Source organism: Emys orbicularis, chromosome 4, assembly GCF_028017835.1.
Source record: "Emys orbicularis isolate rEmyOrb1 chromosome 4, rEmyOrb1.hap1, whole genome shotgun sequence".
Classification (NCBI taxonomy): domain Eukaryota; kingdom Metazoa; phylum Chordata; order Testudines; family Emydidae; genus Emys; species Emys orbicularis.
Window position 1 is genome coordinate 156,866,950 of NC_088686.1, and position 18,690 is coordinate 156,885,639.

The 18,690-nt window shown below is 55.9% G+C and overlaps 1 protein-coding gene across 1 annotated transcript; it reads right to left on the bottom strand.

Annotated features, from left to right (window-relative positions):
• Nucleotides 1-512: 512 nt before the first annotated feature.
• BCKDK (branched chain keto acid dehydrogenase kinase) lies at nt 513-18,449 on the bottom strand. The gene is made up of 13 exons (XM_065402863.1): nt 18,369-18,449; nt 14,394-14,460; nt 13,911-14,131; nt 11,414-11,482; nt 9,812-9,922; nt 9,149-9,196; nt 6,571-6,690; nt 5,233-5,331; nt 4,625-4,698; nt 3,751-3,879; nt 3,427-3,516; nt 3,006-3,167; nt 513-1,369 (listed from the first exon to the last, which is right to left on the bottom strand). The coding sequence occupies exons 3-13, from the start codon at nt 14,109-14,111 to the stop codon at nt 1,225-1,227; spliced, it is 1,248 nt and encodes a 415-aa protein (XP_065258935.1). The 5' UTR covers nt 14,112-14,131; nt 14,394-14,460; nt 18,369-18,449; the 3' UTR covers nt 513-1,224.
• Nucleotides 18,450-18,690: the final 241 nt, after the last annotated feature.

Consider the following 18,690-nt stretch of genomic DNA (forward strand, 5'->3'; position numbering starts at 1 on the left):
AGAGCAGAGCTTTTAGCAAAACATCCAACCTTGCGCCCGCCCACTTCCTGGAACCCAATATGAGTGACAGACGCAAGGAGCTCCATCTACTTAGCTTAACAAAGAGAAGGGCAAAGGGGGGTGACTTGATTCCAGTCTATAAGTACCTACATGGGGAACAAATATTTGATCATGGGCACTTCAAGCTATCAGACAAATCGAACAAGGTCCAATGGCTGGAGATTGAACCTAGACAAATTCAGACTGGAAACCCGGGGCAAATTTTTAACATTGAGAGGAATTAACCACTGGAATGACTTTCCAAAGGTCGTGGTGGATTCTCCATTACTGGCAATTTTAAAATCAAGATGGGATGTTTTCCTAAAAGCTCTGCTCTACTTCAAACAGGAGTTAATTCGCGGAAGCTTGTACGGCTTGTGTCTGACTAGATGATCACAACGATGCTAGGAACCACAGCTCTGCCCAGCTCCCTGTGGCACAGAGTCACACGGCCGCGCCGCCTTTCAGAATCGGCACTTTTAATCGGAATCACAGCGAGATACACGTCACGGGTCTGGTTCCCCCGGCCACCCCCGAGGAGGGGAGTCAAATCCACATCCTGCCCCACCCCCACCCCCGAAATAAACGAGAAAGCAGGAAAACAAAAAACAGGGCTAGAATTGGCATCAGCCATGTGCAGTGGGTGGGAGGGGAATCCAGCGTCCAAGCGCAACTATAAAAATCTTCCCCTGTCCAAAGTGTGAAGGGGTGGGGCTGGAGAGACAGGTGGGGGAGCGAGTCTGGAGCCATGCGCAGGAATAAAAGTCTTCCCCCCACTCCAATGCCATCCTTTGATTTGGTTTCTTCAGAAGAAGGGAATGAAACAAGGGTGAGAAAACGAGTGTGCAAGGTGCTGGCAGTGTGGAGCTACCAATGGAAGTACGTGCGCCAGGAAGCGTCCGTTGCCTTCAAAACCTGTTTGGGATTGGGGCCGACCCATGCCCCGCCCCCCTGGAATAAAGACTCCATTAGGGTGCTCCCAGGGGCGAGACTGGAATAACTAGCAGGAGGCGACGTCCTGTCCGTAAGCACCAAGTCCTGCCCCCTTGCGGAGACGCTGGGAACCCAGGAGTCCGGGGCCGTGGGATCGGGTCCGTAGATATCCAAGCACAGAGTCACGGGAAGCAAAGCCGATGTCCATGCGGAGCCGGAGGGGGCCGCGGGCCAGCGAGAGAGGGGAAGTCTCTAGATGCGGAAACTCTCCTCCTTGCCGTCAATGTGTTTCAGACGGAGGTACACGTCGGTGCCGATGCCCTGCAGGGACTGGATGCGCAGTGAGCCCCCCAGGTACTCGGCGTAGGCCCGGGAGGTCGGCAGCCCGAAGCCGAACCTGCGGCAGAGACAGACAGAAGGGGGGGTAATCACATGGGAGTTCTAGACTGAGACTGTCAGCTCTTTGGGCTACCGTAATACACCTAATAAATAACGTACATCACCCAGGACAACGGGGTCCTGAGCCATGACTGGAGCTCCTAAGTGCTACCGTAATACACCTAATAACGTACAGCGCCTAGCACAACGGGGTTCTGGGCCATGACTGGGCTCCTAGGTGCTACCGTAATACACCTAATAACGTACAGCGCTTAGTACAACGGGGTTCTGGGCCATGACTGAGCTCCTAGGCGCTACCATAATACACCTAAGAACGTACAGCGCCTAGCACAACGGGGTTCTGGGCCGTGACTGGACTCCTAGGTGCTACCGTAATACACCTAATAACGTACAGCACCTAGCACAATGGGGTTCTAGGCGATGACTTAGCTCCTAGGCGCGACCATAATCACAGCTAACAAATAATATTACACACAACCATAGGTGCCGACTCTGTGTGTGCTCCGGGGCTCAAGAACCCACAGGGAAAAAATAGGGGGTGCTCAGCACCCACCAGCCGCAGCTGTTTGGCGGAGCCGCTGATCAGCTGTTTGGTGGCTGGCTGGAGGCGCTTGCGGGAGGGCAGAGAGCAGCGGGCGGTCAGGGAGCCTTGGGGAAGGGGGTGGAGCCTGGGGGCAGAAAGAGGCGGAGCAAGGGCGGGAAGAGGCAGAGCGAGCGCGGGAAGAGGCGGAGCACCCATTGGGAAAAATAAAAGTCAGTGCCTATGCACGCAACGTACTGTAAATGGCCAACACGGAGATGCTGTGGTGGTCCTGGACTGGGAAGCAGGACAACTGGGCTGTGTAGAAGGGGAGTGGGGTCTAGTGGGTTAAAGCAGGGGGGCTGGATATCAGGACTCCTGGGTTCTATCCATCCGCTCAAATCTCCATCCTGTTTAACCATTTCTGGGAACAGAGACTCCTGTTTGTGGAACAAACAGCGGCGGGGCAGAGCCGCCGGGGAACCGTTTGACGACTCGTCTTTTCGTCAAAATACACAGGATGAACAAACTGGAAACTGACAAAACGTTTCGACATTTTCAAAACGACAATGTTCCAATTTTCCAGTTTGAAATCCCTTCGACCTTTGAGCTAATTAGACTGATCAGCTGGTGAAAACGGGTTGAAATCACAGAACGGTCGGGCAGGAAAGGACCTCGAGAGGTCATCAAGTCCAGCCCCTGCGCTGAGGCAGGACCAAGTAAACCTAGACCAGCCCTGACAGGTGTTTGTCCAACCTGCTCTTAAAAACCTCTGATATTGCAGATTCCACAACCTCCCTAGGAAAGCTGTTCCGGGTCTGAACGAACCTTAGCGTTAGAAAGTTTTTCCTAAGATCTAAACGAAACATTTCAATGGACCCAAATCGGGGGTGGAGGGAATCGGCTTTTCAATACGCGGATGTTGTCAAGATTTTGATTCGCGGACGGTGAATCTCCTCACGCTCTCGGCAATATTGGCAGGATGGGGAAAACCTGTTCCTGCCCAGCTGGGCGGATCCCGTCTGAGGACCCGTCCAGGATGCCCCATTGGCAGAGGATGCTGAGAATGTTACCGCACAGCTGGCGTGGCTGCAGCTCAAAGCGCCAGACTCACCCGTGCATCGGGCCCGACTGGCCGCTGTTGACCATATCCACCATGTTCCCAAAGAGGGTGTTCATGCGGGGGTCTTGGGCGCTGGACTCCGCCGTGGTGAAGTGATAATCCGTCACCTTCTCCAGGTGCTCATGGGGGATCCCGCCACCCCGGTCCGAAATCCTATCGGGGGGAACAGGGTCCACTCAGTACCGTGCAGCCGACAAACCACAGCTCACCCCACTTCCACCAATCTAGCTGGTCCCCACCCGGGGCAGGATCACCTATTCCCCCACAGAGACACCCCATCCGATCCCCGGCCAACATTTCCCCTTGCTTAATTTCATCCCCTCCCTCAGCGACCCCGGAGGGACCCCCGCTGACGTCACCGGGGGCGGGATTCCAGCCTAAGCCGGCTGTTCTCACGGCCGGCACACAGTACCTGATGATCAGGTCGATGTCGTTGTTGGCAATGGTGATGACAATGTCGGGCACGTTGTATGGAGTGTCCAGGTGAGATTCCATGGTGGCTCTGGGGAAGGGGGAGAGTGAAAAATTTAGCCTAAAATCAGGCCCCGCCTATCCACCCAGTGCTCCCTAGAGGGGAGAGGCCCCATGTCCATTCCCCGCCCCCCTGAGCCAGCCAGTCCCACGCCCTGGGGCTGGATCAGAGCCAGCGCCCCCTAGAGGGGAGAGGCCCCATGTCCATTCCCCACCCCCCTGAGCCAGCCCCATTGCCATGCACTGGGTGGACGGGGGAGCTCACCTCATGGCGTTCTTGAGCAGCTCCGGCAGGATGTAGTCGAGGGGCATGGGGATGAAGGGGAAGCGAGCAGCCACGTGCCCATTGATCCGCACCCGCGGGGCATTCCCGTACTTGTGCTCACACAGACGCCTGCACCCGGGGAAGGGGAGAGGAACAGAGCATTAGCCAGGCTGGGTCGGTCACTCAACCTCCCCACCGCACTGGATCAATCCTGATTCCAACTCCCCCGATCTAATCCACCAGACCCCACTCCCCTCCCAGAGCTGGGGATAGAACCCAGGAGTCCTGGCTCCCAGCCCCCGTGCTCTAACCCACTAGCCCCCACTCCCCTCCCAGAGCTGGGGATAGAACCCAGCAGTCCTGGCTCCCAGACCCCCTGCTCTAACCCAGCAGACCCCACTCTCCTCCCAGAGCTGGGGATAGAACCCAGGAGTCCTGGCTCCCAGTCCCCGCTGCTCTAACCACTGGACCCCACTCTTGTTTATACAGACAGATTTCCCCTTCCATTACATCCCCAGCTCACCAGCCATATCTCAGGGAGTTCCCTAGATACACGCAGCAGCCAATCATCTACCCTTAAAAAATCCATTCATAAATCCAGGATGATTTTTCCTTGTCGAGCACCAAACACATCTCAGCCGGTTAGTGGTTAACCAAGAACAGCAGGAGCTCTGCAAGCCACCAACTGAACCGGAGAGGGGAACCACCCCGTATGAATCCACCTGCAGATCCAGCGAAGCGATACTTTCAGGAAGAAGAAATTTCCTCCCCACTCCCTCCACGCTACACTTAAATTAGAGCAGGACGAAATGTAAAGGGTGTAACTCCAGGCTGTGTCCACCAGGTGGCACCACAGAGCACCATGATACCTTACCTAGCAAAATCCACCCATTTCTCAATGATTTTCTTTGGGGAGAGACGGGTGCAGATGATTCCCACGAAGTCCGGCTGCCAATCAGAGAGAGAGCACCAATCAAGCAGGGCTTTAACACGTCTCATGCCCTGCCCCCCTTAGCCAGCCAGTCCCACGCCCTGGGACCAGAGAGGAGCCAGCGTCCCCTAGAGGGGAAAGGCCCCATGTCCATTCCCCGCCCCCCTGAGTCAGCCAGTCCCACGCCCTGGGACCAGAGAGGAGCCAGCGTCCCCTAGAGGGGAAAGGCCCCATGTCCATTCCCCGCCCCCCTGAGCCAGCCAGTCCCACGCCCTGGGACCAGAGAGGAGCCAGCGTCCCCTAGAGGGGAAAGGCCCCATGTCCATTCCCCGCCCCCCTGAGTCAGCCAGTCCCACGCCCTGGGACCAGAGCAGAGCCAGCGCCCCCTAGAGGCAGGGCTCCAGACCCAAGCGGGGCGGTTCCATAATATATTATGAATTTCCGGGGGACCGACTCTAATCCGTTGGGGGCAGCCAGCTGTGTCACGTGTGTTGCCCGTTCTAGGGCGGCAAGGAGCCGAGGGGAATGGGAAAGCAGAGGCCAGGCCGTACCTTTTCCTCGTGCAGCGCCAGGTGATGGATCGCCAGCATCCGGATCCCCAGCCGGGAGGTGAGCGTCTTGTCTAGGAAATAGCGGATGACCTTCTCGTCCTGACACGGGAGGAGAACGGCAGCGAAGGGGTTAACAAGACAACAGCTTAACAAAGAGGCAGTGAGGCCCAGTTGGGAGAGCACTCAGGGGACCTGGCCTGCTGGGTGATGTTGGGTAAGTCACGTCCCCGCTTCGAGCCTCAGTGTGCCCATCTATAAAATGGGGATAAAGATACCAGCCTCCTTTGTAAAGCGCTTTGAGATCTACGGATGGAGAACGCTAGTACAAGGAATCGGTACTGTACTGACACCGAAGCGACACACAGAACCAAAGCCAAGTACGTCCATATGGCTTGGACGGAAAGGGTTACTTATGAGCACTAACCAGGAAACAGAGTCAATAAATGGATACAAATTTTAAAAAGCTTAAAAATAAACATTGATATTCTCCATGGAAACCTCAAACAAATAAAAATGGAATTCCGCCATGCCTAGACATAGACAAGTGGCTTAAAATATTGAATGACAATTGAAAAAGAATCATAAATGCAATCAGTATAATGGGATTTAATGAGCTAATACAATTCAAGAGAAAATCAACAAGAATCAATAAAAGATTAGTAAAAGATGAATACTGATGATGAGAAATTAGCATAATAGTGGGGAAAATACAGAAATAATTATTATTAATCCAAAATCATAATACAAGCATAAGGGGAATTAATAATTGATAATAAAATATGTATTTGCCAGTAAGTAAAATATTAAATTACAAACACAGAACATGATCATTTAGACATAAGTAGGTGGAATATTGACAAAAATACTAAAATGATGATTAGTCATCAATAATAATAGACTAGCAAAAATGATCCTTCTAAATAATAATGAATAAGCAGTAACTAAGCAGTGACAGTGCGTGTTATAATCATTCCAAGTGCTCATGTAGTGCTTTTCATCAGCAAATCTCACTTTACAAAGGATGGTATCAGTCTCATTTACGGATGGGGAAAACGACACACAAATAGGGGACGTGACTTAACCAAGCTCACCCACAGAGCGCGTAGCAGAGCTGGGAATGGAACCCAGGAGTCCTGGCTCCCAGACCCCCCTGCTCTAACCCACTAGACCCCACTCCCCTCTCAGAGCCAGGGAGAGAACCCAGGAGTCCTGGCTCTCAGCCTCCCCACTCTAACCCACTAGACCCCACTCCCTTCCCAGAGCCGGGGATAGAACCCAGGTGTCCTGGCTCCCAGCCCCCCTGCTTTAACCCTTCTCACAATCCCAGCCCCTCGGTACCTGGATGTGCTTGCGACACTCCCGCAGCCCCTCAGCCAGCAGCGTCACCACGTCCTTGTGGTCATCCAGCAGCTGCCGGACCAGCTTGCAGTACTGGGATTCTGCCTCTTGGTCCTTGATCTGGGAGGGGGGCAGAACGGAAGGGACATGAACCGGTGTGGAAGTCAGCGCCCCCCTGGAGGGGAAAGGCCCCGTATCCATTTCCCCACCCCTGAGCCAGCCAGTCCTCCACCCTGGGGCCAGATCGGAGCCGACGCCCCAGAGAGGGGAAAGGGCCATGCCCCAATTCCACCAAATAACCAGCTTATGGTAAATGTATTGTGACACCTTAACCATATAGACCCAAGTCCAGAACAGCAGAGATCCCGAGAGAGAGAGAGAAAGAAAAGGATGGATGGATGGATGGATGAATCAATTCAGTTGAGATAGCTGGATGGTGCATACAGAGATGGATGAAGGGATGGATCCAGTCGAGATAGATGGCTGATGTGTACAGGGATGGATGGAGGGATTGACAGATGGATGGATCCAGTTGAGACAGCCTGATGGCATGTACAGGGATGGATGGTGTGTACAGGGATGGATGGATTGACAGATGGATGGATCCAGTTGAGATAGCCAGATGGCGTGTACAGGGAGGGATGGAGGGATTGACAGATGGATGGATCCAGTTGAGATAGCCAGATGGCGTGTACAGGGAGGGATGGTGTATACATGGATGGATGGATGGACAGATGGATGGATCCAGTTGAGATAGCCAGATGGCGTGTACAGGGAGGGATGGAGGGATTGACAGATGGATGGATCCAGTTGAGATAGCCAGATGGCGTGTACAGGGAGGGATGGAGGGATTGACAGATGGATGGATCCAGTTGAGCTAGCCAGATGGCGTGTACAGGGAGGGATGGTGTATACATGGATGGATGGATGGACAGATGGATGGATCCAGTTGAGATAGCCGGATGGCATATACAGGGAGGGATGGCGTGTACAGGGATGGATGGCGTGTACAGGGATGGATGGTGTGTACAGGGATGGAGGGATTGACAGATGGATGGATCCAGTTGAGATAGCCAGATGGCGTGTACAGGGAGGGATGGAGGGATTGACAGATGGATGGATCCAGTTGAGCTAGCCAGATGGCATGTACAGGGAGGGATGGTGTATACATGGATGGATGGATGGACAGATGGATGGATCCAGTTGAGATAGCCGGATGGCATATACAGGGAGGGATGGCGTGTACAGGGATGGATGGTGTGTACAGGGATGGATGGATTGACAGATGGATGGATCCAGTTGAGATAGCCGGATGGCATATACAGGGAGGGATGGCGTGTACAGGGATGGATGGCGTGTACAGGGATGGATGGTGTGTACAGGGATGGAGGGATTGACAGATGGATGGATCCAGTTGAGATAGCCAGATGGTGTGTACAGGGAGGGATGGTGTATACATGGATGGATGGATGGACAGATGGATGGATCCAGTTGAGATAGCCAGATGGCGTGTACAGGGAGGGATGGAGGGATTGACAGATGGATGGATCCAGTTGAGATAGCCAGATGGCGTGTACAGGGAGGGATGGAGGGATTGACAGATGGATGGATCCAGTTGAGCTAGCCAGATGGCGTGTACAGGGAGGGATGGTGTATACATGGATGGATGGATGGACAGATGGATGGATCCAGTTGAGATAGCCGGATGGCATATACAGGGAGGGATGGCGTGTACAGGGATGGATGGCGTGTACAGGGATGGATGGTGTGTACAGGGATGGAGGGATTGACAGATGGATGGATCCAGTTGAGATAGCCAGATGGCGTGTACAGGGAGGGATGGAGGGATTGACAGATGGATGGATCCAGTTGAGCTAGCCAGATGGCGTGTACAGGGAGGGATGGTGTATACATGGATGGATGGATGGACAGATGGATGGATCCAGTTGAGATAGCCGGATGGCATATACAGGGAGGGATGGCGTGTACAGGGATGGATGGTGTGTACAGGGATGGATGGATTGACAGATGGATGGATCCAGTTGAGATAGCCGGATGGCATATACAGGGAGGGATGGCGTGTACAGGGATGGATGGCGTGTACAGGGATGGATGGTGTGTACAGGGATGGAGGGATTGACAGATGGATGGATCCAGTTGAGCTAGCCAGATGGCGTGTACAGGGAGGGATGGTGTATACATGGATGGATGGATGGACAGATGGATGGATCCAGTTGAGATAGCCGGATGGCATATACAGGGAGGGATGGCGTGTACAGGGATGGATGGTGTGTACAGGGATGGATGGATTGACAGATGGATGGATCCAGTTGAGATAGCCGGATGGCATATACAGGGAGGGATGGCGTGTACAGGGAGGGATGGCGTAGTGTGGGGTTGGATGGATGGAGATGTGATAACCTACGTTATCCTGATCCTCCCTGCAGATATTCTACCCTTCGCTCGATTGGTCCAGGCCCAGGATCAGTCAGTGATGGGGGAAACAAATGTATAACCTGTTCCCGTATTTTAACTAGCGCTTTGTGTGCTGCGGGCCAGCAGGTAACCGAATACTCACCGGGGGGAATTCGCTCAGCATCTGGAAGGCTCGGATGTACAGCTCATGCTGAAGGACGGAAAAACGAATAAGCGTAAAGCGAGGCAGGGAAACACTGACTGGCAGCAGGGTTCACCCTGATAGAGCACAGGACTCCGGGGTTCTCTCCCCAGCTCTGGGAGGGGAGTGGGGGCTGGTGGGTTAGAGCAAGGGTGGCTGGGAGCCAGGACTCCTGGGTTCTCTCCCCAGCCCTGGGAGGGGAGTGGGGGCTAGTGGGTTAGAGCAAGGGTGGCTGGGAGCCAGGACTCCTGGGTTCTATCCCCAGCCCTGGGAGGGGAGTGGGGGCTAGTGGGTTAGAGCAAGGGTGGCTGGGAGCCAGGACTCCTGGGTTCTCTCCCCAGCTCTGGTAGGGGAGTGGGGGCTAGTGGGTTAGAGCAAGGGTGGCTGGGAGCCAGGACTCCTGGATTCTATCCCCAGCCCTGGGAGGGGAGGGGTGGCTGGGAGCCAGGACTCCTGGATTCTCTCCCCAGCCCTGGGAGGGGAGTGGGGGCTAGTGGGTTAGAGCTGGGGGACGGAAGCCAGGTCTCTTGGGTTCTAACCCCACCCACACTACAACCGCCAGCTCCCCCTTGTCCCCTTCCCCCTCACGGTGTCCCTCAGCTGTGCCCCTGCTCAGGTACGTACCACGTGGAGGATGGTGGGGTTGCATCCGATGATGAAGGGGAGGCTGCGGAAGCCCTTGATGCGATGGGCGATGCGGACGGGCAGCTCGCGGTGAAGGTAATGGGCACTTTTCTACAGGAGGAAGAACTCAGAGTGTAATTGATCGGGATCAGGGGAGCAAGGGGGCTGGGAGCCAGGACTCCTGGTTTAATCAAGCTAAAGAGGTAAGGTGCTGATCTTATGTCTGTGCCTAATTCTGTTCTTCCTCCCTTAATCCAGACCCCTGTAATCAACCAGTCCGAATTCTCCTTCTCTTTCTGTCTTAAACTGTTTTGAAGAAAAACTGCACGGCTGTTCCACAGCTGCCCCCACCCCAGAGGTGGCTGCATCTCAGCGCTGGGTGAGCCATTCCTGTGCAGAGACTGGGATGAAGGTTGCTACAATCCCATCCGTTCATTTAACGAGGCAGGACGTAACATGCCGGGCGATCTGCCTGGAAACAGCCAGCGAACCCTCAGGCCTGGGCAGACCAGAGAACGGCGCTAAGCAACGAGGCAACAGGTGTGTCAGTTCTCAGCTGCACACACAGTGGGACAGAACCCAGGAGTCCTGGCTCCCCGCCCCCCCTGCTCTAACCCACTAGACCCCACAGCTGGGGATAGAACCCAGGAGTCCTAAGAGATCCCAGCCCACAGGCTGAATGAGGCACTGACTGGGTGTGTCCTGGCATCTGTCCTGCTAAGGAGACGCTGGCACCCATCTGTTGGCATCTTTAGGGCTGCTTCCATCCCTCCCTCACAGGACCCAACCTGCAGCCCGCAGCTCCTCCTCACCAATTCCAGCAGAACTAGAGTCGGAGTGGCCAGGACTCTGAGAGGGGAGTGGGGTCTAATGGTTAGAGTAGGGGGCTGGGAGCCAGGACTCCTGGGTTCTATTATTAATTCCCTGCATGACTGTGTGATCCCTTTAAAGATTAAAGAGGCTAGGACTTTTCAGACTGGAAAAGAGGAGACTAAAGGAGGATATGATAGAGGTATGTAAAATCATGAGTGATGTGGAGAAAGTGAATAAGGAAAAGTTATTTACTTGTTTCCATAATATAAGAACTAGGGGCCACCACATGAAATTACTGAGCAGCAGGTTTAAAACAAATAAAAGGAAGTTCTTCTTCACACAGCGCACAGTCAACCTGTGGAACTCCTTGCCTGAGGAGGTTGTGAAGGCTAGGACTATAACAGGGTTTAAAAGAGAACTGGATAAATTCATGGAGGTTAAGTCCATTAATGGCTATTAGCCAGGATGGGTAAGGAATGGTGTCCCTAGCCTCTGTTTGTCAGAGGGTGGAGATGGGTGGCAGGAGAGAGATCACTTGATCATTGCCTGTTAGGTTCACTCCCTCTGGGGCACCTGGCATTGGCCACTGTTGGCAGACAGGATACTGGGCTGGATGGACCTTTGGTCTGACCCAGTGTGGGCATTCTTATGTTCTTCCCCCCGCTCTGTGCCTCAGTTTCCCCTGCATGTATAACACTCTTTTCCCATACAGTACAGTGGGGTTCAGTTTGAGCTCTCAGGTGGGCCAGGTGGGGGCCTGCTGGGGGGCTGTGCCGGTCCCCAACTTACCAGGAGGTGGCTGCCATCCTGCGACCGTCCCGAATACAGCATGGTGGTGGGCGTCAATCTCACGGACGGCTGGAAGAGAACGGAAAGGAGGCGGATTAATGTAGGGTCCAGAGCACCGTCTGAGGGCAGAGCAGGGAACAACAGGTGGATCGTGGCAATACAGCTGTGGGGCATAGCCGCTCCCAGATGGGACATGGGGGGTGGGTCTGTGGGGTGTCCACGGGAACAGAAGAGAGAGAGGGAGGGTCAGATGGGGAAAGAATGGGACAGGAACTCCAAGAGAATGAACAAGAAAGAAACAAAAAAAAGCAATGAGAGGGAAAGTGGATGAGGAAGAAAGGAAAGAGAAAGAGGGAGAGAAAAGAGCAAATGAGAAAGAAAAGAAAGACAAGAATGCACGAGGAAGAAATAAAAGGAGCGGGAGTGAGGGAAAGAATGAATGAGACAGGGAAGAAAAAGGAGAGAAATGGGATTGAATGGGGAAGAAATGGCAGGAAGCAGAAAGGAGTGAATGAAGGAAAGAAAAAAGAGAAATGGAGAGAGACGAATGAATGAGGAAGAAACAAAAAGGAGGGAAGATTGTGAAAGACGCAGAGCAGAGGGAGAGAAAAGAACTAGAGGAGAAAGAACAGGAGAGGTGGAGAAAGGAGCTTGATTCCCTTCCTCTGGGGACCCCCACACGGGGCTGGACACCCCTGAGCCAGCACATTACACACACACACACACACACACACACACACAGAGAGAGAACAGCCAAATGTCATGGGATTCAGGGAGGGGCAGTTCGGGGGAGGAGGAATTGGAAACCCCGACGCAGCAAACACCACCAGGGTCTGACACACTGGGGGATCCCAGGCTAGATGGGCCCGTGGGTCTGATCCAGGCGGCAGGGGAGGGGCAGGATACCGGGCTAGACGGGCCCTTGGGGGAACCCCGGACTTGGTCGTGCCAAACACCTGAGCTGGCAGTCCCCGCGGCGCTTTCGCTGCCAGGAGGCACATGGGAGCCCAGACCTGCTGCTGGGACCAACGCCCCAGATTCCCCGGTGATGAGCATGCACCCGCCTTGGGATACAGAGCAGCTATAGCCGTCCTGACGCCTTCAATCTGCAAGGCCTGGGAGGGCCGTGGGGGTAATGGCTCCCGTCCCCCAGCCTGTTCCCTTGTGCAGCTGTTCCCCAGCTGCCCCGCCCCAGAGGTGGCTGCATCTCAGCACCAGGCGAGCCATCCTCATTCCTCAGAAACTGGGCCTCACAATTCAGCCCCGTCTTTTAACGGGCTGGGGTCCAGGATTTGGGCCTCCCCTGGCTGAAGTGTGGGCTCTTTAGAGGGGAAGGACAGGAGTTGCCATGGATACCTAGGCAACCGAGAGGGTTGCCACGGCAATACTGCTACCTACCCAGCAACAGGGAAGGGGCTTTCAAAGGATACTCATTGGAAAAAGCAAACCGGAAATCAAAAGTAGCGAATGCAATGCAGGGGGTGGGGGGCTTCAGATCGGCATCTTCAAGGCCGGATCAAAGCCAGCGCCCCCTAGAGACCCCGTGCCCCATTCCCCACACCCCTGAGTCAGCCAGTCCCTGCCCTGGGGCCAGATTGGAGCTGGCGCCCCCTAGAGGAGAAAGGGCCCCTTAACTTCTGTCTCCAGTCTATTTCACTAAGGCCAGATTAATACCTCCTGGATTGGCAATGCATCCCTTCTTCTGTGGCACGTGTGTGCATGTTTTATTTGCCAGCAGCTGAAATTAATATTTAACTCCCCTCGAGTACAGGGGACGGGCGCTAATTCTTCAGCAAGTCGCCTGGTTTCTCTGAGTAAACATTTGGCTGCTTAACAGTGGCTCATGCTGCCAAGCTCCGTCCCGTATACCTGCTGTTCCCCGCCCCCTTTCCCCTTCCTATTTAACACACTGGGACCGACTTACCCCGCTGCACAGCCATTGTAGCAGGGAATGACTCTGGGTGAGTAACTGCTGGCTCAGCGTGGGGATATGAGCCAAGAGAGGAACAGATGACTCACATACAAGGAACGGGTCGCCCAGCGCGGAGATGCAGCCACCTCTGGGGTGAGGCAGTTGGGGACCAGCCGCGCAGCGAGGCCATAGGGGGTCGGCTCAGCTGGTGCTGAGATGCGGCTGACTCTGGGGCAGGGCACAGCAGCCGGCTAACATGCGGTGCGCAGGGCTTTGGGACAGGAAGTGAAAAGGAATCCTGTGTCCAACTGAAAGAGCAGAAGGGAATTTGGGAGGGTAGAGTGGAGTCACTGGAACTGGAATTTGGGCAGGATCTCAGAATAATTGAGCCCCACCCGGCGCTCTGCAGCACAGCGCCCCCTAGCACCACACTGGGGCATTGAGGCCAGCTGTGAAAGCCCTCTCCCACACTCCCTGCAGCACAGCACCCCCTAGTGCCACTCACTGGGTTTGCCTCAGTTTCCCTCCAAGCACTGAACGTCCCCTCTGGGAGGGGAAAAGGCTGACTGAGCCAACGCCCCTCACCTTCTCCGCTGCGACGTCAATGGCTGACTGGTTGTAGAAGGAGGTGACTGTCTTGGATCGCTCTCGGGCCAGCTCCACTTGGTGGTTATCCATGACAGAAGTGGACCGGTACCGGAGAGCGGGGGACAGGAGCCAGTGCATGGAGGGGGCCCGGTTCCCCGTTCCCCCCAGCTCCATCCTCAGCAGCGCTTTCCACAGCATCTTCCTGCCTTCACAGACACCTGGAGGTGAGAGACAGGAACACTCAGAACAAAGCTAGCACTGGGATGCGGCTGCCTCTGGGGTGGGATAATGGGCGAACAACCAGACATAACACCACATGGGGATGGCTCGCCCGGCGCTGAGATGCACCGCCTCTGGGGTGAGGCAGCTGGGGGGCAATGGCCGCACTCAATGGGGCGGTCTGGGCTGCAAACGTGGGCCCAATCTTGGTTAGGAACTCTCAGCTGCTCTCATAATAGACGGTCTCCAGAAGTCACTCACCTCAGGTGAACTTGGTTATTTTGTGGTGGTTTCCTTCCTTGCCAACAGCGGGGAGCGCCGTTTCCATCTAAAAGAAAAAGACACGCAGTGGGGATTTCACATCCTCGTGAAGAGATAATAATTCGCCCCCAGGACTCCTGGGTTCTATTCCTCCGCTCTGCTCCAGCTTCCTGGTGGCATCCTGGGCCAGTCGCCGCACCTGTCTGGGCCTCACTTTCCCCATCGACACAACTGGGAGATTGATCCTGCCTTTGTCTGTTTGAATGGCAAACGCTTCGAGGCAGCGACTGCCTCCGGCTGGGGTCTGCGCCGCGCCAGGCATGATGGGGCCCCCGATCTCAGGCAGGTGGAGGGTCTATGTGACGGGGACCTTGATCTCGGTTGGGGCGCGGGAGGTTCTGGGTAGCACCCAGCATGATGGGGGCCCCGAACTTGGTCAGGGTAATAACCTCTGGGTGTACTGAGAAATTCCGAAAAAGAGAATGTGTGGATTAAACAGGGTAAGTGACAGACAGAAGGGTGTTTACGGGATAGGCAGATAGATGAGACGGGTGGATGTGGATAGATAGATAGATAGATAGATAGATAGATAGATAGATAGATAGATAGATAGATAGATAGATAGATAGATAGATAGATAGAGAAAGCGCGCTGTTTGGAGATGGACGGCTAGCTACAGACAGACGAGAGAACGGATGCAGAGGGAGATAAATAAAGAGACTGACAGAGAGATCAGAAAGTGACCGAGACACCTGTTGAAAAGCTGGGGGGGGGGAACCTGGACAGATCACTGAGGGCCTGGCTAGGGAGAGAGCAGATTAAAGAGAAACCCGGGTGACGTGTTTTGTCCTTGGCTTGCCGGATCTGCTCCCTGTGGAGCCCAGCCAAAGAGCTGACAGGGAAGAGACCAGGTGGACAGAGTGGGAAGGGGAGGAGGGGGGCAGAAATGCAGAGAGAGATAGAGAGAAAGAGCGAATCAGTGACTGGACGGAAGAAGAAGGCCAAGCACCGACCTGCGCCCGAGTGGAAGGAAGCCCCTGGAGTCCAGTGCCCATGGAGCGGGTGTCTCTGCACGGCCACTGACTGGGCAAGTCAAACATCCAGCGTGGGGTTACACGCGCCCTGCCACCACCAGGTGCACGGCCCATTGGTCCCATCCATCCCCGCCCCCATTAGCCAACACCTCCCGCCCCCGTGACACCGGCTGCCGCAGCCAACCAAGGAGCACCCTGCCTATCCGCCCAGAGAGGGGCCCACGGGACCATCCAGGGGGTGGATTTGTGCACCAGCATCTGGACCGTGCTGCCGAGGAGGTGTGGAGGGCGTCAGAGAGCAGATGGATGAGTCAGACAACCCAAGGACCTAGGGACGGCCAGACATCCTAGGCATGAACAGACACCCTAAGGGCAGGCAGAGAGACATCCTACAGACAGGCAGACAGATGGACAGACATCCTAGGGATGGACAGACACCATAAGGGCAGGCAGACAGACATCTTAGAGACAGGCAGACAGAAGGCCAGACATCCTGGAGATGGACAGACAGATACCCTATGGACAGACAGATGGACTGGCACCCTATGGACAGCCAGACAGCCAGCCAACCTAGGGACAGACAGACAGACATTAAGATGGATATGCGAGAGAAGGATGACAGACAGACTGACATTCCAGGGACCTAGGGATGGGCAGACGCATGGACAGAACCAGGATCCCCCAACGCTTCGCGCAGGGTCTTCGTTCCCAGTTCCCCCTCTCTCCAGCAGCCCCCCAACATCACCCCCAGCCGAGATACCCCCTCCCCCACACTCTAGATCAACTCAAGCTGCTGCTGTGATACACATCCAGTCCCCCCACCCAGTCAATCCCAGATCATGCCGGGGTGGGGGAGGTCATGGGGGAACCTTTCCTTCTGCGGCCCTGGTTCAAATCCCAGGAGCGGCCAGAGGATGGGGCCCCTGCCAGGCGGACGTTTGGCAAGATGAATTTGGTGGGTCCGGGCGTCATCCAAAGGCCAGCAGAGAGGGCTAGGGCTGGAAAGCCCACACATAGCAAAGTGAGGAGAGCCTCATGGACACGGGGTTATTGGTGTGGGCACAGAAGCCAGGAGTCCTGCCTCTCAGCCCCAACCCCACTAGACCCCACTCCCCTCTCGGAGCCAGGGAGAGAACCCAGGAGCCCTGGCTCTCAGCCCCGCTAGACCCCACTCCCCTCTAAGAGCTGGGGAGATAACGCAGGAGTCCTGGCTCCCCGCCCTCTGTAACAGACATGGGTGGTCAGATTTTACCTCAGGCCACTGGCATTTAGCCCTGGCGTGACCCACGCACAGACGAGAGGATCCAGGGAGATGCATACCAGGCCCCACCCCAATCGCTCTGTGCCACCTCGCCACCCACAGAAGAGCCATCTGCCACCAGACATCGAAGAGGAGAGAAAAAATGTCAGGACTCCTGGGTTCTATCCCCAGCTCTGGGAGGGGAGTGGGGTCTAGTGGGTTAGAGCAGGGGGGGCTGGGAGCTAGGACTCCTGGGTTCTCTCCCCGGCTCTGGGAGGGGAGTGGGGTCTAGTGGGTTAGAGCAGGGCAGGCTGGGAGCCAGGACTCCTGGGTCCTGAGGCTATCCACCCACCTTGTCCTGGGGTTGGAACAGCTGTTACCGCGGCCCTCTGGGAAGGCAGCGATCACACTAACAGCAGAACAAGGCTCCGTTTGTCAGGCTGGCGCGGTCGGATTGCGAGCGCTCTGCAAATGTGCATAGCAGCCTTGCCTGCCCCTCCCCCCCGCCCTGTCCTCAATTCACCCCCAGTAGCTATAACCCGTGGGGATGGTCTCTAGGACATGGAAGGGAGGGGCTGTGTTCCCACAATGCAGCCTGTTCAGGGAGAATGATTTCAGCCTCCCCCTGCCCCCCAATATACAGTCCCACGTTGATGGAAGGGGGCACTGTGTCTTGCGACCCCACAGGTCTCTTTAGCCTGCTGCACTGGGACGGGGCGATATGCGAAGAGTGATCAGGGCCATATACTGGGTATAATGCCTGCTCCGAGGCTGTTATGGGGCCAGACAGGCTTCCCCAAGCCCCAGGTGAGCTCGGAGGGGATACCAGCCCTGGACAGACTGTCCAAGGCATGTGGTGCTGGGCCAACGAGCCACGGTCCATCTAGGTACCATGCTGCATACTGTATAAGGCCCAGCTGACATCTAAATTACCCCCTTGTGTTCACAAGCTGCCGAAACCTCTCCATCGCCAAGATCCAACCCAGCCAGATTGCAGGGCCGTGGGGGGCTAGTGGATTAGAGCAGGGAGGCTGGGAGCCAGGACTCCTGGGTTCTCTCCCCAGCTCTGGGAGGGGAGGGAGTAAAAAACATTTATCTGTGGTCCAGCATTGTGCATTTCAGGTCTTGCCCCAGGGTGCCCGTATCAGGGGCAGGTATGTGCCAGGCCCCCAGGACAGTCCATCGCCCTCTAGCCCGGGCTCTTTGCACTCCAGAAGGCAGAGCGGGGAGCGGCGGAGCCGGGACAGGACAGCGGGAGTCCAGCCCTGGCAACGGGGACGTACAGCACCGGCGCCTGCCCCCACCACGGCCAAGTCACCGGCATCAAAGCATTGCAGGAGCATCCCTGGCACCCAGCTCCACCCCTGCAGACCCCGCTCTGGGGATGGAACCCAGGCGTCCAGGTCCCAACCCTGCCCCCACCACCCCTCTAACCACTAGACCCTGCTCCCCTCTCAGAGCTGGGGATGGAACCCAGGAGTCCTGATCACCCAGCCCCGCCCTGCTCTGACCACTAAACCCCACTCCTCCCCCTCCCCGGACCGGGCGTGGAACCCAGGTGTCCGAGGCCGGACTCGAACCTGGGGATCAGAAACCCTAGGGCCCGTTTCCCACCCCCTTGCACCACATGGGGAAAGCAGGGAATGGTACAGCCCCACCCCCTCCCGCCGCCATAGGGTACGTTCTAAAGGGGGCCCTTACCGCCAGGTGCGGGGCCTGCAGGGTTCCACTCTGGGGGACCGGAGCGAGCCAGCTGCCGGCGCTGCTGGAAGGGCGGGGGGGCACCGCAGCCACGGCGCAGCACGGGAGCAGGGTGTCTTGGGAAACGTAGTCCCGCTCGGCCGCCTTCCCTAGGCAAGTCAACAGGAAAGAGCCTTTTGGAGAACTACAAATCCCAGAAGGCTATGCGGTGAGCACGGGCTTCATGGTCGGCTGGCGGCGCAAAGCCTCATGGGGAACGTAGTCCCATAGGGTAGCTCAATGCAAGTCAATGGGAAAAGCCTGCTGTCCTGCCTGCAGTTCC